The sequence below is a fragment of the Miniopterus schreibersii genome, assembly GCF_964146895.1.
Source record: "Miniopterus schreibersii genome assembly, chromosome: 3".
Lineage (NCBI taxonomy): Eukaryota > Metazoa > Chordata > Mammalia > Chiroptera > Miniopteridae > Miniopterus > Miniopterus schreibersii.
Genome location: NC_138103.1, coordinates 36,676,983 through 36,704,136, shown reverse-complemented (window position 1 = coordinate 36,704,136; position 27,154 = coordinate 36,676,983). Strand labels below are relative to the sequence as shown.

General features: G+C 35.8%; 1 protein-coding gene across 2 annotated transcripts in view; it reads left to right on the top strand.

The window, feature by feature from the left end:
• Window positions 1–1,869: 1,869 nt before the first annotated feature.
• Window positions 1,870–27,154, top strand: part of SRFBP1 (serum response factor binding protein 1) — a 49,688-nt gene continuing 24,403 nt past the window's right edge. For both annotated transcript variants that reach the window (XM_081133430.1, XM_081133429.1), the window contains exons 1-3: window positions 1,870–1,985; window positions 12,400–12,488; window positions 13,537–13,609. In XM_081133430.1, coding sequence (XP_080989556.1) covers window positions 1,950–1,985; window positions 12,400–12,488; window positions 13,537–13,609 — 198 coding nt within the window. In that variant the 5' untranslated portion in view covers window positions 1,870–1,949. The remainder of the gene's footprint in view (window positions 1,986–12,399; window positions 12,489–13,536; window positions 13,610–27,154) is intronic.

Sequence of the window (27,154 nt, the reverse complement as noted above, 5' to 3'; positions counted from 1 at the left end):
CGTCATAGGCCAAGGTGGGAGCTTGGGCTAAGAAGAGGTAGAAAACAAATGCTGAGCCTGAGGAAAATGTAGTTGCTAGAAATACAAGGTGTTAGAAAACAAGAGGTGTGAACAAGAGTAAACACTACAGCCTTTAAGAGCTACAGACAAACTTCATATTAAGAATACATTTTCTGAAGTATTATGGAATCATAATAACCCCTTTCTCCCAAATAAGAAAACACATTTTCCATGAAACTCTACATTTAGCTTTAAAACATCCTTTCCTATGTATTTATTGTATATTATCTGCTATTCACTTGGGTTGAAAAATCCCCTACACAAGAGCTCAGCTTTAATGAGGAGAAGCTGATAGATAAGGAGACAATTACAATTCCGTATATGGTTCATTAATGGCAAAAAACCCCACCTTTATGTGACACTAGTCCAACAGGAAGTCAGCCATTCATTCATCTGTGCTGAAATCATACATTAAACTAAAAGAATCCTAATCCAAATACAAGTCTGAGTTACTATAAATTGAGTACAGACTCACCAGTTAAGAGCATGGGCTCTGGACAGTATACTGTCTCTTGGACAGAATTTGGAAGTGGGCCTGGATTAAATGTTCTTTCATCAGACTCTTGAAATTCTTAATAATTTTATCTGTGAATTTAAGTTTTGTGAGTGCAGCGAAACTGGGGAACACATGTCAGTCTCAGTCTCAGATCATGTGTGGTCCTCCTCCCACGTCTTCCCATCTGGGTTCTTTGGCTTCCCGTACCCTGGCCCATGCCCAGTAACTGCTGCCATCCTGCTCCAGTACTTGCACTCTTCCTGGAGTCTTGGGGCAGGGGTGCTAGGCGCCTGTGAGGGTGCACACAGGCCCCACCAGTATTCCTGTGAGTGAGGGAGCACTAATTAAAATACCAAATAAGAAACATAGGACAGGTCAATAAACACCCCAAAAGAAACTTATTGCTACCTTTTGAATGAAGGGTTCTGCATTTTCATTTTGCACTGGGCCCCACAGATTACAACCGGCCCTGGGGTCCTGGAGCAATGGTTGGCTCCAGGTCAGCCTTTCAGAAATAAAGGGAGAAAGACACTCTGGGAAAGACTCTTCGGCTCTTTGGAAGTCAGCTTCCACGTCTGTTAAAATAAGAATGATAGTTCCTATCTGATAGGGTTTCTGTGACTATTTTGGAGATAATTCATTGCAAAACATTTGTCTCAGCACTTGATTCATGTTAACGCTCAGTACCACAGGTGTTAAGTATTAATTAATATATCATCTAATTCATACTCACTCCCTCAAGTCTCCTCTGCTTGCAGGCTAATACTTCAAAATATCCACTGGCACAGGCGGCAGCAAGTGTGCGTCCTGGTTTTGCTTTAAACGTTCATTACCTAATTAAACTTCCTCACAGTGTGTAGGAACGTATGTTCATGCCTAAGTTATACGGTGCGGATGAAACAAAAAGTAGTATCTAATAAGGCGTGCTGCTGGAAGCACACGAATCTTCACATGTGCTGGATAAAAATTCAGAGCAAAAACTGGTGATAGAAGTGATTTTTTCACGTAAGTTCTCTCACTTCCACTGGGACAAAAAAAACAAGGTCCTTCCAAAGCAGGCCCAGTCTGTAAATGAATATAATACAATCAGCACCCTCAAAAACTCCTGTACGGGGCAAGAAACACCTCAGAGCGCCCAGCGGGCCACCTGCCGACGCCTGGTTCCCATAGAAACGCGCAATTCCACCTCGTTGCCCTCTGCTCCGGAAGTTGTTCTCCCACCGCTCGGTTCCTTCCTTTAACGTCAGCGTAGCTTTCATTGAAGCGTTCGTCAGCTCAGACGACTGATAACTTTTGGGCCGCAGAGGCCGCCGTTGACGGGGCGTGGCCACGCAGACGCCAGAGGCTGACAGTTCACGTGCCCGCGGCGGCGGATCCTCTTTCTACAGCAACCATGGCTCAGCCCGGGACTCTGAACCTCAATAACGAGGTGAGCACCTTTCGGGCCCTCGGAAGGGCTCCTCTGCCTTTTTCTGACGGGCGCGTGGTCTGGCCGGGGTGAGGCCCGGGAGTGCGGCTGAGGGAGCGTGTCCGTGGGCCTACGCTGGTTTCCCGGGGCGCGGAGCGTGGCGGCCGTGACTCCCCTGCAGGTTTCTAGGTGACTGAAGCCGGAGACCCGTCCCTGGACGTCGGGACCCGTGAATTTATATCTGTGGGACTTTGGGAAGTTCATTTACTATCTGTACTTAGGCTCCTCTTCTGTAAAACGAAACTCATGATAGTGTAGTACAAGGTTGTGAGAACGAAATTGACTGAAGTATATAAAGTGTTTGCGCAATGCCTGACAATACTCAGTAGACATTACCTGCCTTATGCAGCTTCTCCTAAGAAACTGCTGATCCTAAATGAGACTGTACCCTTTATGAGGATGTACGCTCAGTGCCTCATTTCTTCTTCCAACTAAAGCCCCATTTCTCTGCTTTCATTTACAGCAAAACTTTGAGAGGTGTTTACACTCGCTGTCCCCACTTCTTCTCCCCTCCTCGTAAACCCAGTCTCATCAAACATTTCCCCTCGTCCCCTCCACCTAAGGTGCTAATGTCACCAGGCTACCGCTTCTGCCACTATTCTCTTTACAGTTTCTGCTTCTGTTCAAGGGAGTCATAAATGTGAAGATTAACATTAAGTTGGAGGAGCAAGGATCAAATTAGGATCTCACAGCTACAGCAAAGGAAGTCCTTCGACCTCTTTATTCAGTGGGTACGTGTGTCTGCTATAAGCAGCTCACTGTTTATATTACACAGTTGTGGAACACATACTTTCTGTTTTCAAGCAACCTATGCTATACTCAGGTAGGAAAGGTAGGCGACACTCGCGCACGGTACAGAACAATGCCCAGAAAAACTAGTAGTGCAGAAAGGTTTTCAAGGAAGGCAGAGAGAAGTGAGTGCAGTATTTGTTCTTTCTATTCAAGGATCTTATGCAGGAATGTCAGTCAGTGATTCAGTGAAGGGGAAGATTCCAGGCATTCCAGACAGAAGGGTCAGTATAAGCAGGGAAGGGATGGTAGTAGAAGACTGTTTTGATGGTACAGGGATACATAACTCTCCATCGATGAGAACTTGTAGGATGAAGTAGGAAATGAAACTGAAATATACTACCTCCTTACTGCCAGGTTAATAAGTCCGTATTTCACTTGACAGTGGAGTGCAGGATTTATTGGAGAGGGAAATTTTAAAGGTGTTTCCTATCTATTCATAAACATGTTAAGCTTGTGTTCCCAGAAAACATTTGGTGGGATTTTTTGCATTAGATTACCTATGGGGTATAAAAGACCTAATTGGAGTGATGTTCTTGGGAGTTCGCTGGAAGTACTAGTGAGTTCCTGTTCAATTTTGAAATTACTTGGAGAGTAGTCATGACATATACCACTCCTCATTTAAGGCTTTTTCTTTTTCCACTTAGCTAATTTCCAGGCCTTTTCAAAACAATTAAAATTTGACCTTTAGAAAGTCTTCATTAATTCACCTCAGTCTGGGCTAAGTGTCTATTCTTTGTGCAGCCAGAGTGCTTTCTACGCAGAAAACACTTGTTTACCTGTTTCTCTCTTTTTGTGTTTATGTCTATCATCTAAAGCATTTGTAGTCTATAAATGTTTGCAGGATGACTAAATGAATTTAACAAATTAGGAAGTTTACATGTCCCACACTAAAGTAAATCTTATATGTTCTAATATGAAGGTGGAAAAAAAGTGGAGATGATGGAAGGTATTATCATTTTAAATTAATGGGAGGAAAACTACAAAGGGAAAAACAAATAGATTTGTCTACATAAAATTTGAAAAACATCCCAAGTGGGGAAAAAAGACAAAACTAATTAGGAAAAGAAGGGAGGCAAATATAACAGATAAATGGCTAATGTCATTACTGTCATGGAAATTAAGAAGAACCATCTCATAGAAAACTGGTAAAAGAAATGAATTAACAACTTCTCCAAGGAAAAAATGTATCTGAAAGAGTTCAAATTCACTATTATCTTTCAGATCTTTTTCATCACCACCTCTATCCTAGACCGTTCTATCTCCCACCAGCACTACTATACTGGTCTCCCAGCTACTTAACTGTGATTCTTCTGTCCCTCCAATCTCATCTCCATAGTGCAGCTGGGGTGCTCTGTTCAAAACAAATGTAATCATGTGACTCCCTTGCTTAAAACCTCTTTGGTGGCTTTCCATTGCTTTTGGTAAAGACCTATCTAAATAAAGCCAAGCTCTCCATCTTCTGTTATACCACTCCCCACCCCAAAACCCCCACCTCTGCCTCTGTACTTCAACTACGCTGGCCTTCCTCCACTCTAAAGATCCTTTGCTTATGTTGTTCCTTTTAGCTGTTAGTCCATTTCATACTTCTTCGTGTCATTTTTTCAGGGAAACATTCTTGATGTTCATTTAACCCTTTTATAAGCTCTTTTAGGACCATTTACTTTCCCTTTTCAGCACTTGTAATAGTTGCTTAGTGTGTGTGTATGTGAATGTGTGGGAGAGAGATTATTTCCTCCACCTGACTAAGTTTTTATTTATCATATCCTCAGTACCTGTTGAGTGAGTAATTTGAGGCATCATTTTTATGATCCTTAATAACAAATTAGCTCTCCTTAACTGAGATCCAGGAATGTATTTCAGGGATACTATAGCTGCCTGAAATTATGTGTAATTTGGTATTTGTATGTCTGTCTCTGGGGAAAAAGAGTTCTTAGGTGTTCATCTATAAAGCTCTGGTATTATTTTGGGATATTGGCACTCATATCTGCGATTTATTTGATTGGATTATTTGTATTGTGATTTTTATAGTTTTTCTTTTAAAAAGTTACAGTATCTTTAATTACTACCCAAAATATCTTTTATGAAAATAAAAGCCTTCCTCCAGAGGCATCTGTTATGCTAACTTTCAATGTCTTCTACCCGTAATAATTCCATTCTTTTAAAAATTTTCCAAGGGATAAATTTAGGCTAACATTTATAGTATGCTTCCTGACTCTAGGTCCTTAAAATACATTTGTTCTTCTGAAGTAATGTAACATTTTACTCTTTTTAAAAAATAAACTATCATTTGTTACTTTACTGTATGACTATTTAATGCATGCTTTATATTCACCATTACTTTATGTGGTGTGACTTTTTATAGAACTTCCTAACCTCTAGCATAGTACCTTGTCTACAGGTAGTAACAAGTAAATGTGTTGGACATATGAAAGTATGGATAGCTCAACTTGAGTCTAACATTCAAATGAGGTGGGGGGAATCTCCTACATGTAGACTTTTTCTCTCCCTTTTCACTAGAACTAGAGAAAGGATGCACAGTTGAAAACAATGCTGCTGTTTTTTTAGTGAGGAATGAATTTGGAATACTAGAGCTGAGTTTGCTCCAGTCATCTGTTCCTTTGGTAGCTGTGATATATAAAATCAGAATTAGGAGATGAAATAATCTGGGTGCTTTAATTCCATAGGAGGGCCATAGGCTTTTATATTAAACTGACATTATGTTTTTCTTGATTGCAGATTACCAACAAACCTGTTAGAAAGTTTGCTTTCCATTTCCTGTAAGATAGTAAACGTAGAAGTTAATGTGCCAAAGAACAAAATTATTTGCATCCACATATTAGATAAGAATGTCAAAAACTACTTTTGTGCTTTTGAAGTTGCAGAGCTCCTATTTCATAATTGAGTGTGTATACTCTTTAATAATTTTTACGGAAGTGGTAAATCAGGGTCCATCCATTACAAGAAAACCATATTCTATTTTGTTGTTAAACTATTCTGGGAAGTTTTGCTAGGTGGCAGCATATTCTCAATAATGATTAAGTTGTAGATAATTACCAAGCAATCTAGAATTTTTAAATTGTTGCTTATCAGAAATAAAAATAAGTATAATTCAACAATAATGTCCAAATAAAAATTCCTCCGTATAAAACCATAATTAATTTTGTTACTGTGAAGTAGTTCAAATATATGGAAAATGATCTAACAAGTGTCCTTGTAATCTACTTCCTGTATTTAGCAAATGTCAATGTTTTGCCATATTATACTGCTTAATTCCACCCACTATATTTTCAACCTCAGCCAAGTAATTATTACTCTTTTAGTGTGATATTTTCTCATCCATAGTTTTCATAATTTTAGTAGCATATATACCCATGCTTATATCCAGTGTATAGTATTGTGTTGTATATTTTTAAACTTTGCATGTGATATCGTATGCATATCACCCTAAAATATACTTTTTTTTACCAAACATTTTCAAGGTTTATTTATGATACATGCATATCTACTTCATTGGTTTAAAATACTATATTGTGTTTACATTATATAATTAATATTTTATTTCTTGTGCAACATTTTGTAAGAATAATAGTCTTGTGCATAACCTTTTGCTATTGTTGGGGAGGTGTCTTCTACCTAGATTCCTAGAAGTAGGATTTTGTTAGGTATTGCCAAAGTTTCCTCTGGAAGGAGTATACTAATTTGCATTCCTACCAACAATGTATGAGAGTGCCTGTTTCCTTACAGCCTCACCAACAGAATGTGTTGTCATAGTTTTATGTCTTTGCCAGTCTGATAGATGAGTAATGAATAACTAGAAATTTTAATGTATTACAAGAAACACAAATATACTCATATTTTTCTTAGCACTGCAAACTTCCCTAGCAAAATACTAGATTTTGGAGTAATTGTTTTCTACTAACCATGTTTTTTTGTTACAGGTTAATTCAAATGAATGTCAAAGTAAGTGCATTACCAAAAGAAGCTGGCTAGTTGGCTGGCTAGCAGATAGTCAATTAAGAGTCAGTTCACCCATCCTCCTAATCCCCATCCAAATTTCCAGTTATAAAAATAATCACAGGGATGTAAAGGACAGCACAGGGAATATAGTCAATAATATTGTAATAACTATGTACATATTGTGTTAGATGAGTACTAGACTCATTGGGGTGATCACTTCATAAGGTATATAAATCTCTAATCACTGTTGTACATTTGAAACTAATAATGTATGTCAACCATAATTGGAAAATAAGTTGATTTTTAAAAATGGAAATATTTTGATTTAAGCACACCTACTTTAATAAAAATATTTAAATACAAAAAATTAATTTAAACTAGTATTTCCTTTGTGGACCAAAGTTTGCTCTCAGCTTTGTATATCAGAAACTTGCTGTGATTGTCATCCCAAAAGTATAGCTCATTCTCTCAAAGCAAATTCACATTAACCATATAAGCTTATAAGAGTTGATATTAAGGAGAAACCCTGTTTATTAAGAAATATATCTAATGTAGACAGTAATGCTCACATTGTAAACACATTTTTTTCCTGTCTACTGATGTACATTGGCTGCTCGGAATATAGAACCACAGGAAAGGTTTTAATTGCATGCTTCAGTGTTGTACTGTGCTACATCTGTCCCTATGATTGAGTTATTCTAGTATAATTCGGAATCTCCTTGCCTTGGACAATGCCAGCTTTTAGTTTCGTGGTTCCCTTTCCTGTGTTTATGTTGTCTCTTCCCCATATGCTTACATAGTCTTTTCCCAAGTGAGTACATTAGCTTTCCACTTAATTTATTTTAGGTCATATCTTTGTACTGTCCATCCAAGGGGAGATTCGTGTTACATTACTATGTTCAGATTTTACCAGGTTAACTGAGGGCATCTGTATGTCTAGGTTCTAGGTGACACCGCACTTTCAGCGTGTGTGTGTGTGCATGTGTGTGTGTGTTAACTCTTCTGCTCTTGGAGATTATATTAAATGCATTCTTTTGCTGCTTGGAAGCATTTAGCTTAGGCTTCTCAGTCTTAGTGATCATGACCTTCCAATTTGTCCTTCAATTTCTGTCTTAAAATTCCTTCCTTCCACTTTTCTTTTACTTTGTTTCTTCTCTGTCAGCACATTTTGTTTCCATTTTTATGCCTCTTTGCTCATGTTTCTACCTTTCTTTTCCCCTCAAACAATGTCATATTCTTAGCATTTCTAGCAATGAAAGTTATATTTGCTTTTGGTTGGAGAATTCACCAAAGTGTATTGTATGGTCATTTTAGTCCTCATTGTTGACTTCTGGGTTATCTGTCAACCAGCTTCATAATTTCTGAGTGCCAAATGATTTGGCAGCCCTTTAAACTCTAAGTAAAAGCCTATTGGTAGCTGTTCATCAGTTTTGCAAAATAAATTTAGACACTTGGAGAAAGCTAAGTGCTTGGGGTGAGCAGTTGTGAGAAAAATAAAATAAAATTATAATTCAATTTTTACATAAAGTGAATATACTTATTTTTTTAATATACTAAACATATCAAATTTTCCTCCTGTCTATACACAAATGCTGAGAAAGTTAACCTAGAGAAGCATTTTTTGATGTTGGAATGAAACTGAGAACATGAAGCATTCCCTTTGCTTTTAGATTCCCTTATGCAGTAATGACAAACATAGTACTTCTTAAATTGGAATTTTAAAATTGGAGTCTAGCTTTCCCATGATTGGAATGTAACCAAGGACCAACTGTGCCCACTGCTTATTAGTTAAGTTTGGTTAACAGTGGTTAGCAAATGGTATATAATCTCATGCACCTGCAGGGTACGGCAGTTAGAAACATTTGTTAATATACTTTAAGGCAAAATTTATCACTTGTTATTAATTTATTTTATGAATGACTTAACTTTCAAAAAACATATCATTAACCCCTATTATGCTGCTTATGAAATGTAGCAATTTTTTTTTTCCACTTAAACTTAGTCTAAATGGCTTTTCATTTATGCAAATAGGATTTTTTCCTAAATTAGATCTAACTTTGAAACAAATTCCAAAGAGATTAACATATCTAGTGGAAAAGAAGCCTGGTTGCTCTGCATTCTGTTACTATACTATTTCTTTGAAACATTGAGTGAACAAATGAGTATTACTACCTTCCTGGTCATTTATTTAACAAATATTTATTGAACACACTTAACTGTATGTCTTCCACTATGTTAGGTATTAAGGTACAATGTTGAATAAAACAAGATACTTGACCTCTTCATTGAATTGATAACTTACTGGGAGAAAGATGCATTAAATATAATCAGATTAAAAATAAAGTATTAAATTAATATGCATGATAAGTTCTGTAAGCACTCCTAAGTGCTTATAATTGGGAATTTTGACTCTCTAGGTAGGCCAAAAAATGCTTTACTGGGAAATGAAAAATGGACCAAAATCAGAAGGATAAGATGTTAACAAGCTAACATGGGGAGAAGGAGCATACCTACCAGAGGAAACAGCAGGTGTAAAGACTTGCTGGTATATGTGAGCATGGTAAGGACGAAGGTCTAAAAAAGGACCCATGTGGCCATCTTAAGAGCAATTGGAAACCATTGAAGAGCGTGAAATAAAGGTGTGATATGACATCTGTGTGTTAAAAGTGTATTCTGACTGAGCTGTGGATAACCGGAGAGGGGCAGGAGTGGATGTAGAGAAACCAGTTACCAAACTCAACTTGGAGACGTAGGAGGTGAGGTCAAGACATAAAAAGAGTGGTACAATTTGAGAGTTAATTAGGAGATAAAATTAACAGGACTTGATAATAGATTTATTATGAGAGATTTAGAAACCAGAGCTATCTATAATCAGTCCTAGGTTTATTACTGAAAAGATTGTTCCATTCCTTGGAACTTGAAACACTAAAAAAGGCATCAACGTGGGTTGAGGTGGAAGGGATTTTAAGCATACTGCAAAGGAACTGTCGAGTAAGCTGTTGCACATTTGGGTCTGGAGCTGAGAAACAGATCTTAGTTGAATGTAGAAATTTTTGAGTCATCTTTGTTTAGGTGGCAAATTGAAACTATACGCACATAAGATCACTTAGGACTAAAAAGTGAGAAGTAGAGCTGGCCTAGGACTGTCCTTTGAACTCTAACATTTCATGACTGATTAGAGGTGGATGAGCCTTCAAAGAAGACCAAAAGTGGCTAGAGAGGCAGAAGGAAAACCAGGAGAGCATTCTGTCATGTGTCCTGTAAACCAAGGAAAAATGTTTCAAGGAGGAGGAAGTGGTCAACAGCGTCAGATACCGTTGAGATTTCAAGTAAAATGAAATCTGAAAAATTCCTGTTGGATTCAGGGATGTTTAGAAATCATTGGTGTCTTGGACACCACAAACTAATTCCACAAACTGGAATTATGTGGCATGTACAAATGGAGGTAATGAGTTTGAACATCTCCAGAAGATGGCTCTGAGGCAGTTGAAGACCAGATGCTCCTGGTGGACTTTTTAGTGAGGATGTTTTGTCTTGTTCTTAATGCAAATGACTCAAGTATGATAAAAACAAATGGGAATAATCCATTTAAGAGATTGACAGTGCTAAAGGGATAATGTATAGTAAGGGTTCTAGGATAGCAGAAAGGATGGGATCCAAAACAGTTAAAAGATTAACCTCAGATATCTGTAGGATTATTTCTTATGATATAACTTTAATAATAGAAGAGGGTGGATGATGCAAGTGAATTTGTATTAATGGTAGTAGAAGAATGATGGTTCCCGTCTGATGTTTATTTTCTCAATGAAATTAAAAGAGATGAAGAGGAATGCCATTATTTTAGGAGAGCAGACAGAAGTTTAAATTAGTTACTGTAGAGTGAATTGAGCAAAAAAATATATGTCTGATTGCTAGGAAGTATACAGGCCCGTTTGAGGTTAGTTATGAAGTTACAGTAGATAGAATGTATCAAGTATTTCCTGTCTGTTGGGATACTGTGATAACTCAGAATGTTATTTTTATTTGAGATTAATTAGAGGGATTACTAACCATAGGGGAACTTAAGGTATTGGCAAATGTTGATCTCGTACCTAAACTGGATAAAAGGAGGAAAATTAAAAGCAAAGGACTAACCATTTGAGAGAAAGTGTAGGGGTCAGTGAATTGCTGATCCCAGTGAAGTCAGAGACGATTGTGGTGGGTGGAGCTGAACAAGCAAATTGATAGAAGTTGTAATCTTGTGGAATATTTGAACTGATCATTTTAGAAACGAAATGGTTATAAGTGATAATAAGGACAACAGTGTGACCATGGACGTGGATGACTGAGATGGAATAAATTAAGTAATTAGAAAAGAGGAAATCAAGAAGTGAGGATATATTGGGTGAGATATCAAGTAGGCATCTATATCACTAAGAATGATGGCAAAACTTAGGGTGGAGAGATTATAAATTGGTTGTCAATACCTTCAATGTAATACAGAGGGTGGATGATACTCATGAAAGGTAAGGGAAGGTATTACAGCTAAACGCAAGAGCCTTAAGGAAACATGATGATCTTGATATTGTTATTTTGGTAAGAAGAATTAGTAGGATTGTGTGTGCCAGGCACACGTGCAAGGCACAGAAAACACTGTAAATATTACAAGTCCCCTGTCCTCTAGGAGCTGAAAAACTGTAGAAAAAGAGCCACAGTGATTAATGACAGTATGGTGAAGTAGATTCTATCTACAAAGTATAGTGGGAGCCCCAAGGATGGGGTGGTTTTCTCTAACTAAAGAAGTCATTGAAGGCTTCACAGGAAAGGTTATGTCTGAACTGAGTTTTATATAGTTCCTAAAGTGGAAGAGGAGAAGACAGACAGTACAGGAGGAATTAGTAGATGTATGGCTCCGAATAATGATAGACAAAACATAGAGTCAAAATGATAACATCCCATTGTACTAAGTACTGTTATAACATATAGTTCTTTATCATTAGGATATTTCCATCTCTTGGCCAGTACTGTTTTTAGAATTCAGTATCGCTCTCGAATGGGATGATTTAAAGCATGTTTCTCTGGGGGGGGGGGGGAGAGTGGTGAGCACACACAATATGCCCTTATGTTTTTGGCATGTCTTTTAAAGTTATACCTCAAATAATTTATTGCTAAAAATAAATGCAAGGGGTACGCTATAAATAAGTAAATATAATCATGTTCATGCATTTGCTTTTGTTAATACACTGATAAATTAAATTTTTACTTTTATGGGCGAAGCTCTGTTTTAAGCCACAAGGATACAAAGATTAATATGATGGTCTCTTATCTTAGGGAACTCACAGTTTATTATGTTCCAAGCCCAACAAGATATAATAAGTGTAATATTAAAATACTAATCACTGGGAATGCTATTACTTTTTTAAAGATAACTTCTTTCTCTTAAGTCCTCAGACACGTTTTTAAAATGTTAATGTATTCCTTTATTCCTTCACCGTTAATGGAAAAAGTTTTATTTCATCCAACTCTGAATATAGTGCAACAAAGATTTGGTTCAAGTGGTAGACTTAGTCTATAATATTAACCCTCAAAATAAAGTATATTTCTTCTTGAATTAATAGCCTCTCTAATTTTGGCTTTATCTTCAAAGGTTGTGAAGATGAGAAAAGAAGTGAAGAGAATCCGCGTTTTGGTTATCCGAAAACTGGTCAGGAGCGTTGCCAGGCTGAAGTCAAAAAAGTCAGTTACTTAAAGTAATGGTCTTATTACTAATGAAGTGTCAAAAGTTGTTTTTACTCAGTTTTTACAGAATTTGAGGGTGAGACTTAGAGGAATAATTAAATATGTGACTCGTACAGCACTCTCTTAATATTTAGAGAGGGTCTGAGTGAGGGAAAATGTGCTGTGGCAGCATGTCCTTACGTAGTTGGGACTGCATTCGCTTAAAATACATGAGGAATTCTAGTGCTGTTTTTTCAAAAGTTTCCTTTTGGCCTTTTCAGAACGAAAGTCCTTTGGGATTATTTATGTATTTTATATTATTATAAGTTATTTTAAGATGGCGATATAGTTAGCAAATCTAGGAATACCTTCAATCAGTTATAAAGATTTTACATCACTTTTTTCCTTGAATTGCTAATTAATTTGACATCTTCAGTATCTTGTGGAAGTGTTTATCAAAACATTGCGTTCGATCTAATTTTTTGAAAAAATAGTGTTTTATATTTTCAGTGTCACTGGTATTAGAGAAAAAGTAAGTTATTTATATTTCTTATGCTTTATGCATGAATACTTGCAAAGTCTTCATTTGAAGACTTTGTGCTTTCTTTCATAAATGTTCAGAAGATGGTCTTCCTCTCTGATATAATCAGATATTTGACATCTTTATGTATTCTTTTAATTCCATAGAACAAGTTTCCATTCAATAAAATTATATCCAACCTTTAATTGTAGCTTATGGAACTTATATTAAATACAATGTGCTATTAACCAATTAATTAAAAAGTATTTTTTGGCCTTCCCATTAAGGAATTAGAAGGCAAACTGTTTATCAGTGGTAATAATTGTTAATATTATGCCAGGACAATGCTTATTTTTGCCAAAAACTTGGGTTTATTGATAGAATTGAGGTATGTGCTGGAAGTTGGGGAAAGCATTGCAGGATGAGATTGCTTGTTATTCAGAGATTTACTGTGCTTTTCTAAAAGAAATGAAGAGACTTTTCATTATGATATGAGTCTGTAATAAATGCTTTTCCTGGCTACATATTGTAATGTATTTTTTGCAGGGGTTCTGAAGAGGCAATGTTGAAAAACCAAAGGCGGGCACAACGATTGCTTGAAGAAATTCATGCCATGAAGGTACGGACTTGTGTGGGTTTGTGTATATGTGTGTTTCTGTGTCTTATCTCAGCCTGCATTTGGTGTGTGTTTTGTTACTTATTTGAGTATTATTACAAGTTTACCAAGACTTATTTTATGGGCCTGTTTGGTGAAGAATGTGGAACATTTAGAAAACTGTAATATGTTTAAGCTTGCATTTTCTTTTTCACTAAATTTGTTAAAGTACTTGACTAATTTGAGTAAAAACTCTGCCAAACTAAACTCATCTATGTTTAATAATGCTTCATGCCTAAGGTTTTTATTTTTACTGTAACTTTAGGCATGCAGTCTAAGTTAAGTTCAAGAATTAAAGTGTTCATGCTATTTGGTAATGTGGATGGGGATATTGGTGGTTGACATCATGCTTTGCTTATTGCCAACTCAATAAATTTTTGTGTGGTGGTGTCAGCATTTTATTCAGCTCTGTAGTAACTTGAAATAAAATTAGTGTTGGACCAAAATGATCCATATTTTTGTTTCTTTCAGCCAGACTCTTCACTGGCATAATTTTTAGGTCTTCTCACTGCTCTTACTTTGTGGAAACTTTCATTTACCAAATGACATACTATTAAATGTCTGGGAGACTTTTTTATTGCAGAACTTAAAAACAACATTTGGTACTAGCAATTATCTTAATTGCAGGGTCATTTTGCATGTATGTTTGACTATTACATTTTGGTATAACATCCAAGTTTTGAGATAGATAAAAGAATGATTGAATTCTCTAAAACTATTTTAATTGAGTCAGATTATCAAAGTTTTTCACCATTTCCCCCCCCTTTTAACAGGATGGTAAAGTATTACATAGGTCAAAGTTATTTTTCACAGTTTATCTGAGTAGAAGTAGATATAGGATATGATTTTTCTGTGGCATGAGGTGTTTTTATTTGTTTTATTTTGTTTTTGTTTTTTTGTGGGGTTATTTTTATTCACAGGATGCAAAATGTATGAAATCTGTTTGATTTATCTTTTCTAAAGTTTTAATCCCCCTTTTTGCCCCATCATTTAGTCAAAATACTCTATATTTGCCTCGTAATTGTCATTTGTGTCCCTTTGGATGGCACATCATTTAGGCTTTTTCATATACCTTTTTTCCTATACAGATTTTTGTTTTGAGGATAACTCTAAGATAGGAAATTATTGTATATCCCTTTGTGTCTTTCACTTTCTCTTAACCAAGGTCCTTACTAAATTATTACCTAAATTTTTCCCTGTAATTTCTTCTGAAAAGTCATTTTTGTAGTCCTCAATTATTCAGAGGCTTTGAGCTACTATGTAATTGCTGATTTCTATTTTTCCATGGAAAGGATGCATTATATATAATAGGCCTATGTGCAGTATATGAAGACTCTGAAAACAAAACATATTTATTAATCTTCAGAATACTTCCCTTCTGTAACTCAATAATGCTTTTAATTTAAAGTTAATCAGAGAAAAGTTGTCCTATTTGATCTATATGTGAAACTTGTTTTCCTTTATTCTTAAACCTCATCAGGAATAACAAATCAAACTTGGTGATAAAAAGTTCATAGGTTTACAGCATTGTGTCACATCCATAGTTTTGTGTGTGTGTGTGCGCGTGCGTGTGTGTATGTGATTATATAACACCACTGTGGAACTGTTGCCTCATAGAAAGCTAAAATGCATAGCCTACATAGTCTTGGAATTCATAAAATTAATATTGTAAATATATGTGTGTGTGTGTGTGTGTGTTTGTGTATATATGTACATATATGTGCGTATGTGTATATTTTTCCTTGAATTCATGGCAGTGGTTAGGATGGTCTGAATTGGTTGCTGTGAATTCAGCTCTTTTTGTAATGCTGTTTAAAGGCTGGATTAAATTTAAATATAAAAACCAGAAAAAAAGAGGAAGACTGTGTTTGCTTTTCTTACATGTCAAATTTTATTCCTCATTTATGATATGGAATTCGTCTACTTTTCTACAAGAAACAAATATATAGAGCATTTTTAAGTGAAAGGTCGTTTGTAATTTCTTAAAGAACTGTTTATCATGTACATGGGAGTATCAAAGAAATAGTCACAAAACAGAAAACTCACAGTCTCAATTAAATCTGAAGAAAAACCTCTACTTATTCGTTTTCCCAGATGAATTTTTTCCTTGGCTCATATACCACTACATTTTTATAGTCTTGTTCATGACATACTGTCCTATACTTGCTTTCTATGATAATAGGGTATTTTGTTGCAAGATGACTTCCTCAAGGAGAAAACCTGAGATATTTTTAGAAATGGGAGTTTGTTTTTTCTGGCCAAGAGGAAAAAAGGGGGACCTGGTCTTTATGATACTATAAAGTCATAGGTTCCAATTTTATAGACTATAAATGTATGAATACCAACTCTGCTGCCTTTTCTCATAGTATTCCTACTTTTAACTCTGATACTGGCTTCTGAAACAGTTCCTTTTTCTTTGGAAATTAAATTAGCTGATCAGCTTTTACAGATCTCTAAGTTATATAGCTAGAGAAGAAGATAGTAAAATTAAGGCAGACAGTAAAATTAATCTAAATATGCAAAAAATCCCTTCCTCAAAAATAAAAGTAATGTAGTTAGCTTTTACTGAGTATTTATTATGTGCCAGGCACTATATTTGTTAATTTTTTTGTATGAGGGCTTAAAATGAAATTTACCATAAGGTATAAGATGCCTTATTTATCCTGTGTTTTATATTCACTACCTTATAAGGAAGAATAGTTATTTTTACTATCTTACAAAATAGGAAACCAGGGCTTAGGGAAGTTAAGCAACTTGCCTAAGGTTAAATTGTTGTTGGGCTTCATAACTGATTAAAAATCTAATGGCCACTTTACTGCACTGCTTCAGTAAAACCAGGACTTCTGAAATATACCTGTACTTTATTTGTAAACTAATACAAAGAACTATATTATCAAATCATACTACGTAGAGATATTACGTAGAATCCACCTTTACTGATCTTTCAAGGGCACATGCAATCAGAAGGCACAGGCTAAGCAAAGAGAGATCTGGGACTCTGCATGAACCCACTGGTCCTTCCTTTCTACATCAGACATGCACTTTCTGGCCCAGAGTAGATGACATATCTAAATAGGAAGTCTACTTATTACCTCATAGCAGAGAGAATTTAGATTTTGAAAGTTTTCCATTGTGTACCTCACAGTTTTGTAGCTTACATAATCTCCAGTGTGCCAGGCCTTAGAAATCCTTAGATTCTGGGTTTGTTTACTGTAAACTTCCTAAAAGCATTCTCAGATAAAGACTTTCCTTCTAACAAAAATCATTAGCCTGTTTACCTGGATGACCAGTTATCAGCAAATTAGCAAGTAGATTAAACTCCTTCACCTACTTGTCCTTGAGTTTCCTCCTGGTAAAGAAGTGATTGCCCAGGACAGCTGTTTAATTTTTTTTTTCATTTATCTTTATTGTTGAAAGAATTACAGATGTTCCCTTTTTCCCCCCCATTGATTCCCCCCCCTCACAACCTCCCCTCCCCAGGCCTTCACCACACTATTGTCTGTGTCCATGGGTTATGCATATATGCATGTAAATACTTTGGTTAATCTCTCCCCATCCAGTTCTTCTCTCTCTGGTTTGTAATAGTGTTCCTTTGGCTTTTCCCCCTCTTATTTGTATTTTCCTCCAATGTTTTGGAAACTATTTTAAACACAGAGAAAAATTAAAATACTATAATATAGTAATAATGCATTATATCACATCTAGTTTGTCCCTTTACTGCTGATGCTGAGTTCCAATCACTTGGTTTAGATGTTGCCATACTTCTCCATTTTCCTGTTTGCAATTATTAAGTAATCTGTGAGATGATAATTTTGAGACTCTAAATATCCTGTGTCTTTCACCCAGTGACTGATGCTCTGTGACTTAATCAGTTAATTGTGTCTGGTTTTCTGCTGGAATTTTTTATTTATCTGATAAGATTTTAAGTCACTGAGAGGCTCTCCCCTCCCCCCCAACATTATTGAAGATAGTGCTAATAGCCGTTTTTGCCTGTGGAGTGTGAGTTCTTGACTTCGTGCAGGAAAGATTTTACTACAGGATTCCAGGTGATTTTGAGAATACATTTATTAAAGCTGAGGACAGTGAAAAGGAAGGGCTTAGGATAGAAGAAGCAACAGGAGAGAAACTAGGCAGGGCTGCTTTGGCTCTCTAGAAACATGGGAAAGAAGTGAGCCAAGGCAGGGCTACTGTCAGCTCACTGGAGAGTCTGGTAACTGGAGGCCTTGGGAACAGGTTGAAGGGGTTAGCCCAGGACATGCAGCCGCTGCTATATTGCTCCCCTGGTTGCAAATCTCATAGGGTTCCTTAAAGTTTAGGAGATACAAGCCTGTGGAGGAAGAAAAAGGGGAAGAGAAAGATGCGAATGTGCTTCTGGGAGGGAGAAGCACACAAATTTTGAAAATCTTAAATGTGTGTTGCTATTTAATTTTTTACAATAAATTTTCAGTCATGTTAATCTTTTTAATGTATATTTCTGGAGTATTATAATGTAGTTGAATCTGAAAATGAGAGAAAAGTTTGTATAGCAGTTAGGCACAAACTTGTGCTTTGTGAATATTGTGAGAGGGGTGAATGATACTGTTAATCCCCAAAGATGGTAACAGAATAGATACTAATAGTCTAAAAATTGAATAAAGCTGTTTTAGTACTTGACAGAATAAATTTTCAGCTATGTGACTATAGTTATGAACTGGGTTAATTGTTTGCAACAGTCTTAAGAGCAGTTGGAACAGAGTAGTGTTCTTCTTTAGATGCATTTGTCTACTTTTTTGTTAGAAAATATAAAATCTTTTTATCTAACACTGCTGCTGCACATAGGCCAGAAGAAGAAAAACAAACAAAAACGTGGAATGAGTATGAATTGAAAACTACAAAACTGGATTCTAAGTCTTAGAACTCAGGTATAATTAAGGTTATAAACTTTGACCTCTGTAGGCTTTAGTTTCTTCATCCATAAAATGAAGATGATTGAGAAGATTTTTTTTTTAAAGTCATTTGCCCCCATATCCTATTCTTTAATCTCAATTAGCTTGGAGTTTACTACCTTTGCTACCTTGCTCTTTCAATCATGAGCAAAAGTGTAGGCTTTTTAGCTTCATAGTGAAATAGTATTTTTGTTTTGAAGTAGTCTAATTGGAATTTATATTTTAATTACAAAGCAGTGGTTGACATGTTTTTACATATTATAATAATATTTATACCACTTAAATACTAATTTACTAAATCAGCAATTTCTTATTCATTTTATGTCTTTGATAGGGTAATGACCTTTCTAAATGTTTACCCTTGAAACATCTAACCTTTTATGGTGGTGATGATTTTCTTTAGATATGATAATCTTCTTTGCTTCAATACTTAATAAAGAGACAAAGATTTTGGTATTTAAAAAATAATATGTAATGAAACTTTCTAAAAATTTTTGTAGGTCTGTGTTTCTTCACAAAGTCACCCAGATTGATCGTTTGCTCTTACTGGCCCCAGAGGGAAAGTTGCTTTCGTCTTTCCCCTTTCAGGCCAGTCCCATTACTGTGCCCTGTCCCTTTCTTTCCCTCCTTTATTACCTATGCCTTATTTCACTTAGAGCTTCAAACTGCCCCAGTCTGGATGTTCTTCAGTTAATAAACTTGTGTAGTTTATGCCTTACCACCCATCATCATCCTTTAGCTGCCTCCCAGTGCCTTCCTTTCCCCTTTTTATTAGAATAGCATCTTTATCTCTAATAGCATAACTACTGTGAACTTGACCTCCTCACTTGCCATTCCCTCAGCAGTCCGCTCAGTTTATCTGCCTGTTTAATCAGTTTCCTTGAATAAGAGTGACTGACCCTTATATGCTGGTGTTCTCCCTGAGTTCTTTCTTTATCTTCTCACTTTATACTCTCTAACATGGCTCCTTCCATTCTGGACACTATAATCTCTCTTTGATGCAAATTTTTCCTGTAAGATCTTATATTCAGCTCTACTTAGTGTTTTTAGATGCACCCAAAACTCCACATTGTACATGGTTCACTGAGCTAAGTTAAAAAGTGTGGTTAAGGTGTGGGGTTTCTTATGTAGCCTAAGGGCAAGCACTGAATTTTAACCTCAGCAGGGATGAGAATCAGGACTTGGAGATCTGTCAGAAACTCTTCTGTTTGTGTGTTTCTTTCCCATCCCCTTTCCCTCCATTTTGTGCTTCATCTCTGCTTTTCCTCATCTTCCTCCTACCCTGTCCACTCTGCTCTCTCTCACTCCCCTTCTCTTTGACTCTCCAAACAGCTTTCATTCCTTAGGTATTTCAGGCTCATCATACAGTTGCAACCTTAGCTTCAGAATTCTCCTGCCTTCTCTTCATGGACAGAACCCACACTCACTCAAGTTCTTGGGCCGTCTTGGGTTAGATGACCATCACTATTCTAAGTCTAGTCAGCTGTGGCATTGAAGTAAGAAGGGACAGGGTGATGTGTTGTAAAGTAAAGAAGATGGATAAGCAGATACTCCGAAAGATGTCAGTATCTGAATGTAGATTCTAACATTTTGTTCCTCACCACCCACAATCTAGTCAGGTGTTATTCTCTTCTGTTCCTGACGTTGGTTTTAACACTATCATTCATCTAGTTTCCTAAGCCAGAAGTCTAAGAATTGTTTTGAATTCCCTTCTCCCTTAGCTACTTTCTATTCCCGTATCTTGTCTTTCACCAAGATCTATTATTTTTATGTTCTAAATATGCAACCACTTCTTAGTTCAGGTTCTTATTATTTCTCACTTGGACTTCCTGCCTCAGGTATCACCCCACTTCAAATCACATTCTGCACTGTAATCGGTGACCTTCCTAAAATGCAGATTTGATCAAGATTCTGTCCTGTATGGTATCTAAGGCCCTTTGTGATATGTACTGGAGCTACCTGTTTTCTCCAACTATAACATCTACCTATCCCATACTTTTTGTACAAACTATACTGAACCCCCAAAACATCAATCTATTTTATGCGTACTTGCCTTAGGCTTTTTACACATAGCACATCTCTCCCGTCTGAATAAAGACTTGCTCTTTACTTCAGCAACTTTACTTCAGCTCTTATGTTACTTGCTCTTGGAAACTTTCCCTGAAACCACCACTCTGACCCCAAAATAATCATTTTCCACAATTTGATACAGCCCCTTTATCTTCATACATTTCTACTATTATATTGTATGAGTCTGTTTCATGCCATTCCTACTACTCACAGAGACCTTTTTAAGAAAATAGATTGTTTTACCCAGTTCTTTGTCCCAACACCTGGTAATGTGTTAGGTATATAGTGAATGATACTACCTGGCTAGCTGACTGAGTGACATTAAATGCAAAATTTCTTACTTTTATTGACATATACAGAATTTGAGGTTGCTTTCAGTCTCAGTAGATAAGTAGAATATTACTGAACTAAGAAGAATCTCTAACCAGAGTTGTTTTTGTTTCCTGTTGCTTTTAATCTTAAGTGTCAGAAATAGAAGAATGGATAGGCTCTTCATTTTATAGTCACCTTTGGTCAGTTCTCTAAGGCTATTTAACTTCTAATTCCAATTTTTAAAAGGAACAGCTTTTACTGCTTCTTAAGGCAGAACAAGATCTGCCCTGATTTAATATCCTTTTGTACTCAGCTTGTGACATTAAAAATGATAAACAGGAAGTCATAGTGGTGCTTTGAAAGATCATTATAGTATATACTGCTCTCCTCACACATATGAAACAGTATTTAGAAACAGATCATCATGTTGGAATTCCAGTTTGCTTCCTGCCATGTGGTTTCTACAACTTTAAGCCAGTATTTTGAATAAGTCCTCTAACCTTTAGCAATGTTGCATTTTCAGTGTGTAGGGGTTGTGATTTTCACTTTAAGCTGTGTTGATATAAAGATGTTATATCAATGGTAGACTTAAAATGTTTTTATATTTTAAATAAGAGCAGTTGTGGCGAATAAAAATGGCACGCTCACCCTGTTTTTTAACCTGCTTGCTTCTATTTGAAAACAAAGGAAAAATTATAGATCCTTGTTGACAAAAGTGATGAAAATGCTATTACCATTTACTGAGTCATTATACACACCTAATTTTAAAATAAAAAACTGATTTTGGAATTGCTTCAGTTTAGATAAGCCTACTTCAGAGGCTACTGAGTGTGTAAACAGGATTTAGTGGTAGGAAGTAAGAAAGGATTATCACATGAGGTCAAAAATGTTTTTTATTTCTTTTTGTTTTATTTTGATTTGTGTTTTTTTTTAAGTTTTGTAATTCTGCAAATTTGAACTTACAACCTTGGCAGCATGTTCCTTCCTAGTAATTGTGCAAGTATCCAAAGCCCTTTTCAACTGCTAATTCAAAAAATTTGGACAACCAATACTACTATCAGTAATGTTAGTATGAAATAATGTGGTGATTGAGAAAAGAGGCAAATATTACAACATAGTTTGTTTGAAACACACAATGGGAGACATAGAGTCCTGGAGAAAAGCAGCAAATAAGAGGAATAAATAACTGGTGTAGAAAATGGGCTTTTTGTTTTTATTCAACTGGGATGTCACCTGTTTAATTTTGGATTAAACAGAGACACATTATTTTTAAACATTTATACTCATGCCCAGCCCATGTGGCTCAGTTGGTTGAGTGTTGGCCCATGCACCAGGAGGTCAGCGGTTCTATTCCTAGTCAGGGCACATGCCTGGGTTTTGGGCTTGATCTCTAGTAAGTGGTGTGCAAGGGGCAGCCAGTCGATGTTTCTCTCTCATCGATATTTCTATCTCTCCCTCTCCTTTCCTCTCTCTGAAATCAATTAAAATAAATAAATAAATAAACATTTATACTCATTAACATTCCCACATATTTTACATTGTTAGATTTCTATTGTAATGGAAACCATGTATTTTTCTTTTACTGTATGTTAGAATAACTGATGTTAGTATTTTGCTACTCAAAGTATTAATATTCTGTGACAAGAGAAACTCAATCATGTTCTATTTTTTCCCTTAAATATGAAGAAGTTTATTCTGTTTTCTGTATCTGCTGCTAAATTATAAAAATGATTCTTTAGCAATTTACAATGAAAATGTATTCTTTGCTTATATTCTCGCCTTCTGTATAAAAACTAACCAAACCCTTTAAAAGGTATATTAAGGTAAGAAGGTAAGGACAGAAATCTTCACTTTTTTAATTCCTAATTTTTGGTAAAGCTCAATATATTAAAATAGAACTTGTAGTTTTTGGTTGTTGTTAATAATGCTGTTCTTCACGATCTAAGATAGTATGCTAGCTTATTAATGATCATATATCTTCTTAAGAACCATAAAATTTGCAACCAGAAGAGAAAAACAAATACTACAAATGAAAAAAAGACCAGGAATTCCAAGAATAGCTATTACAAATTCCAGTTATATGTTCAAGTTAGTTAAATAAATTTTAATTTAGGACCTACTATGTATGTAGCTGAATAGATTTCTGCTGGCAGGGAACATACTGTTCTATGGGAAATAAGCATATGAGTCTCTCTCTGATCTTTACTATACCAGTAGTATAATCAGTTTCAGGAATCTAGAGAAGGGGTTAATTAATTTAACTACTTGCAGGAGTTAGGGAAGACCTTACAAATGGGGGGCACTGGGTTGGAACTTGAAGAATAAATATGATTCTGCTTTGGAAAGAGCAGTCTAGTAAATAGAGCACACCAAGAAGAAAGCAACCAGTCTGAGAGTACTTGGTGTGACTTGGAAGGACTGCTCAATACTGTTTCTTTTACAATATTTAGCATGTTGAAGTATACTTATTTCTTTGTATGCCTCCTTTTTTGAGGATAGAATGTTGTCTTTTTATCTCCAGTGCTTAGTGTACTAATTGGCATAAAGCAGACATTTAGCAAGTATTTCTTCAGTAAATCAGTGTCATGGCTGGACTATGGAATGAATAGAGGACCAAAAGGTTGAAGATAGTAGCTTAATTGTAGATGAGATTACAATTTAAGGCCTTTTAGGAAATGTAGATAATCAAAGGTTTTTGAGTAATCATATGTATTTTCTAGCAAGATAAATTTGAAGCAGAGTGGAGGATGGATTAGAGGGAAAAGAAATTAGAGGGGAGGTAACTAATTAGGAAGCAATGACTGACTTATTTTTTTCATGCACTAAGGAGACATTTATTAAGCCTATCTTTATGGAAAGTAAAATGTGATGTAATTCATTGTTCCTGCTCTGCAAAAATATTATACTATCAGAGAAAGGAGTTGGTATGTACAATTTTAAAAACGGGCTAAGTTATGATGGGTGCTTTGAAAATTTTAAAAGAGTAAGAGATGCTTCTAGCTAATAATCAGGGAAGGTTTCCTGGAAAAGGTGACAGTTAAATAAAAAATATTAATGTTACTGATTTACCAAATTGATATGATTTTCTTCATAGTCTTTAAGTGAATCCCATTTAGATAGCAAGGATATGTTTTATGCAACAGCTTCACATCCCAGACTTATATGTTATTTATAGCAGTAGGAAGCTCAACTTCAGATGTAAGAGCACTGCTAATAAACAATTAAATAATAATTTTAGTTATTAATTACTGAGCACCTACTCTGTGCCAGGCTCTTGGCCACAGCATACATATACAGGAGTAGGCAAAAGTAGGTTTACAGTTCACATGGAAAATAATACAATAATAAAAAATAATATAAGAATAAACTGTTTTCTGTACTCACAGCTGTAAACCTACTTTTGCTAACCCCTGTATTATCTGTAATCTTCATAGTATCTCTTCAAGGCTTCTATTTAACCCCATTTTATAATGTGGAAACTGAGGATTTACAAATTAATTGCTTAGCCCAGTTATACTACTAATATATGGAAAAGCCAGGATTCAGTACAAATCTGTCTGAATCAGTAGCCTATATTCTTAACACTCTACAAACCTAACCTCTCTTACTGTAAGTATTAAGTGCACAATTTTATCAAGAATAGTTATGTATTATAAACAAATGTGCTTTTGCATTATAATTTTAATGCTCACTATTAATTGAAAAGTGAAAATAATAATGAAATGATTTATCATCATTGCCTCTTGGGGGCTAAATTGGATTTGTTTATAATTTGACATAATTAGAATAGCTGGGTCTTTCTAAAGATAGAATACCTGGTTATCCATAAATGATTTTGTGTGTGCATTTAACATTTAGAAATAATGTTAAATATCAAATTAATCAATTTCCTAGGTACCATTAATTAGTAGCAATGATTATGTTTCTGAACATTTTCATTCCTTGCTAAATTTGGCACAGTATTTTAAACAAATTTGCATGTAACACTATTTAGTGTTAATTGATATAGGTTCTTTAAGCTATTAACACATGGAGATATACTCAATGGGCAAGAACTAAAAGTGTTTCTCTTAAAAACAGGAATAAGGGTTGTCTGCTTTCACCATTCTTATTCAATGTAGTACTGGTGTCCTAGCCAGTGATAAGACAAGAAGAAAAAAGAAAAGACATCCAATCGGAAAGGAGGACGTAAAACTGTCATTATTCACATATGACATGATATTGTACATAGAAAACCCTAATGATACAACCAAAAACTACTAGATTTAATAAATGAATTCAGCAGTGTAGCAGGATACAAAATTAATATCCAGAAATCGATGGCACTTTTATACAACAATAATGAACTCTCAGAAAGAGAAACTAAAAAAAAAAAAAAAAATCCCATTTACCATAGCAACAACAAAAATAAGAGACCTAGGAATAAACTTAAGCAAGGAGGTAAAAGACCTGTACTCAGAAAACTATAGGACATTGAAAAAGAAATACAGGAAGATATAAATAAGTGGAAGCATATACTGTGTTCCTGGATTGGAAGAATTAACATCATTAAAGTGTCCATACTACCCAAAGCAATCTATAGATTCAACACAGTCCCTATTAAAATTCCATCAGTATATTTCAAAGATCTAGAACAGATATTCCAAAAATTTATATGGCACCAAAAAGACTCTGAATAGCCCCAGCAATCTTGAGAAAGAAAAACAAAGTTGGAGGGATCACAATACCAGATATTGAACTACTCCAAAGCCATTGTAATCAAAACAGCGTGGTACTGGCACAACAATAGGCATATAGATCAGTGGAACAGAACAGAGAACCCAGTAAACGACCTACGCCAATATGGTCAATTAATATTTGACAAAGGAGGCAAGAGCATGCAATGGAGTAAAGATAGTCTCTTCAGTAAATGGACAGGTACGTGCAAAAAAACGAAACTAGACCACCAACTTTCACCATGCACAAGAATAACCTTAAAATGGATAAAAGACTTAAATGTAAGTTAATGAAACCATAAGAATCCTAGAAGATGCCTGGCCAGCATGGATCAGCAGTTGAGCATCAACCCATGATCCAGGAGATCGAGATTCAATTCCCAATCAGGGCACATGCCTGGGTTGCAGGCTCGATCTTCAGCAGGGGGCATGCAGGAGGCAGCCAATCAATGATATGACACTCTCTCATCATTGATGTTTCTATCTCCATCTCTCTCCCCCTCTTCCTTCCTCCCTTGAAATAAATCAATAAAATATATTTTTAAAAAATCAGAAGAAAACATAGGCAGTAAACTCTCAGACATCTCATGTAGCAGCATTCCTGCCTATACATCTCCTAGGGCAAGGGAAACAAAGGAAAAAAATAAACAAATGGGACTACATAAAACTAAAAAGTTTCTGCAGAGCAAAAGAAACCAACCACAAAATGAGAAGGGAACCCACTGTATGGGAGAACATATTTACCAATAATAGATCTGATAAGGGATTAATTTCAAAATATAAAATAACTCATACAACTCTGCAAAAGGAAGACAAACAATCCAATTTAAAAATGGGCATGCCTGGCAGGCATGGCTCAGTGGTTGAGCGTCGACCCATGAACCTGGAGATCATGGTTAGGTTTCTGGTCAGGGCACAAGCCCGCGTTGCAGGGTATGCAGGAGGCGGCCAATCGATGATTCTCTCTCATCATTGATGTTTCTGTTTCTCCATCCCTCTCCCTTCCTTTCTCTGAAATCTAAAAAAAAAAAAAAAAGTGCATAAGACCTAGTAGACACTTTTCCAAAGAGGACATACAGATGGCCAAGAAACAGGTGAAAAAATGCTCAAAGTCACTAATCATCAGAGAGATGCAAATTAAAACTACAATGAGATATCACCTCACACCTGCCAGAATGGCTACCGTCAACAAATCAACAAACAACAAATGGTGGTGAGGTTGTAGGGAAAAGGGAAGCCTAGTACACTGCTGGTGGAAATGCAGACTGGTGCAGCCACTATGAAAACAATATGGAGATTCCTCAAAAAATTAAAAATAGAATTGTTGTTTTACCCAGCGATCCCACTTCTTGGGAATATATATCCTAAGAATCCCAAAACAGCAATCAAAGAGTATATCCACCCCTATGTTCATAGCAGGGTTATTTACAATAGCTAAGAACTGGAAACAGCCCAAATGCCTATCAGTAGGTGAGTAGATACAAAGG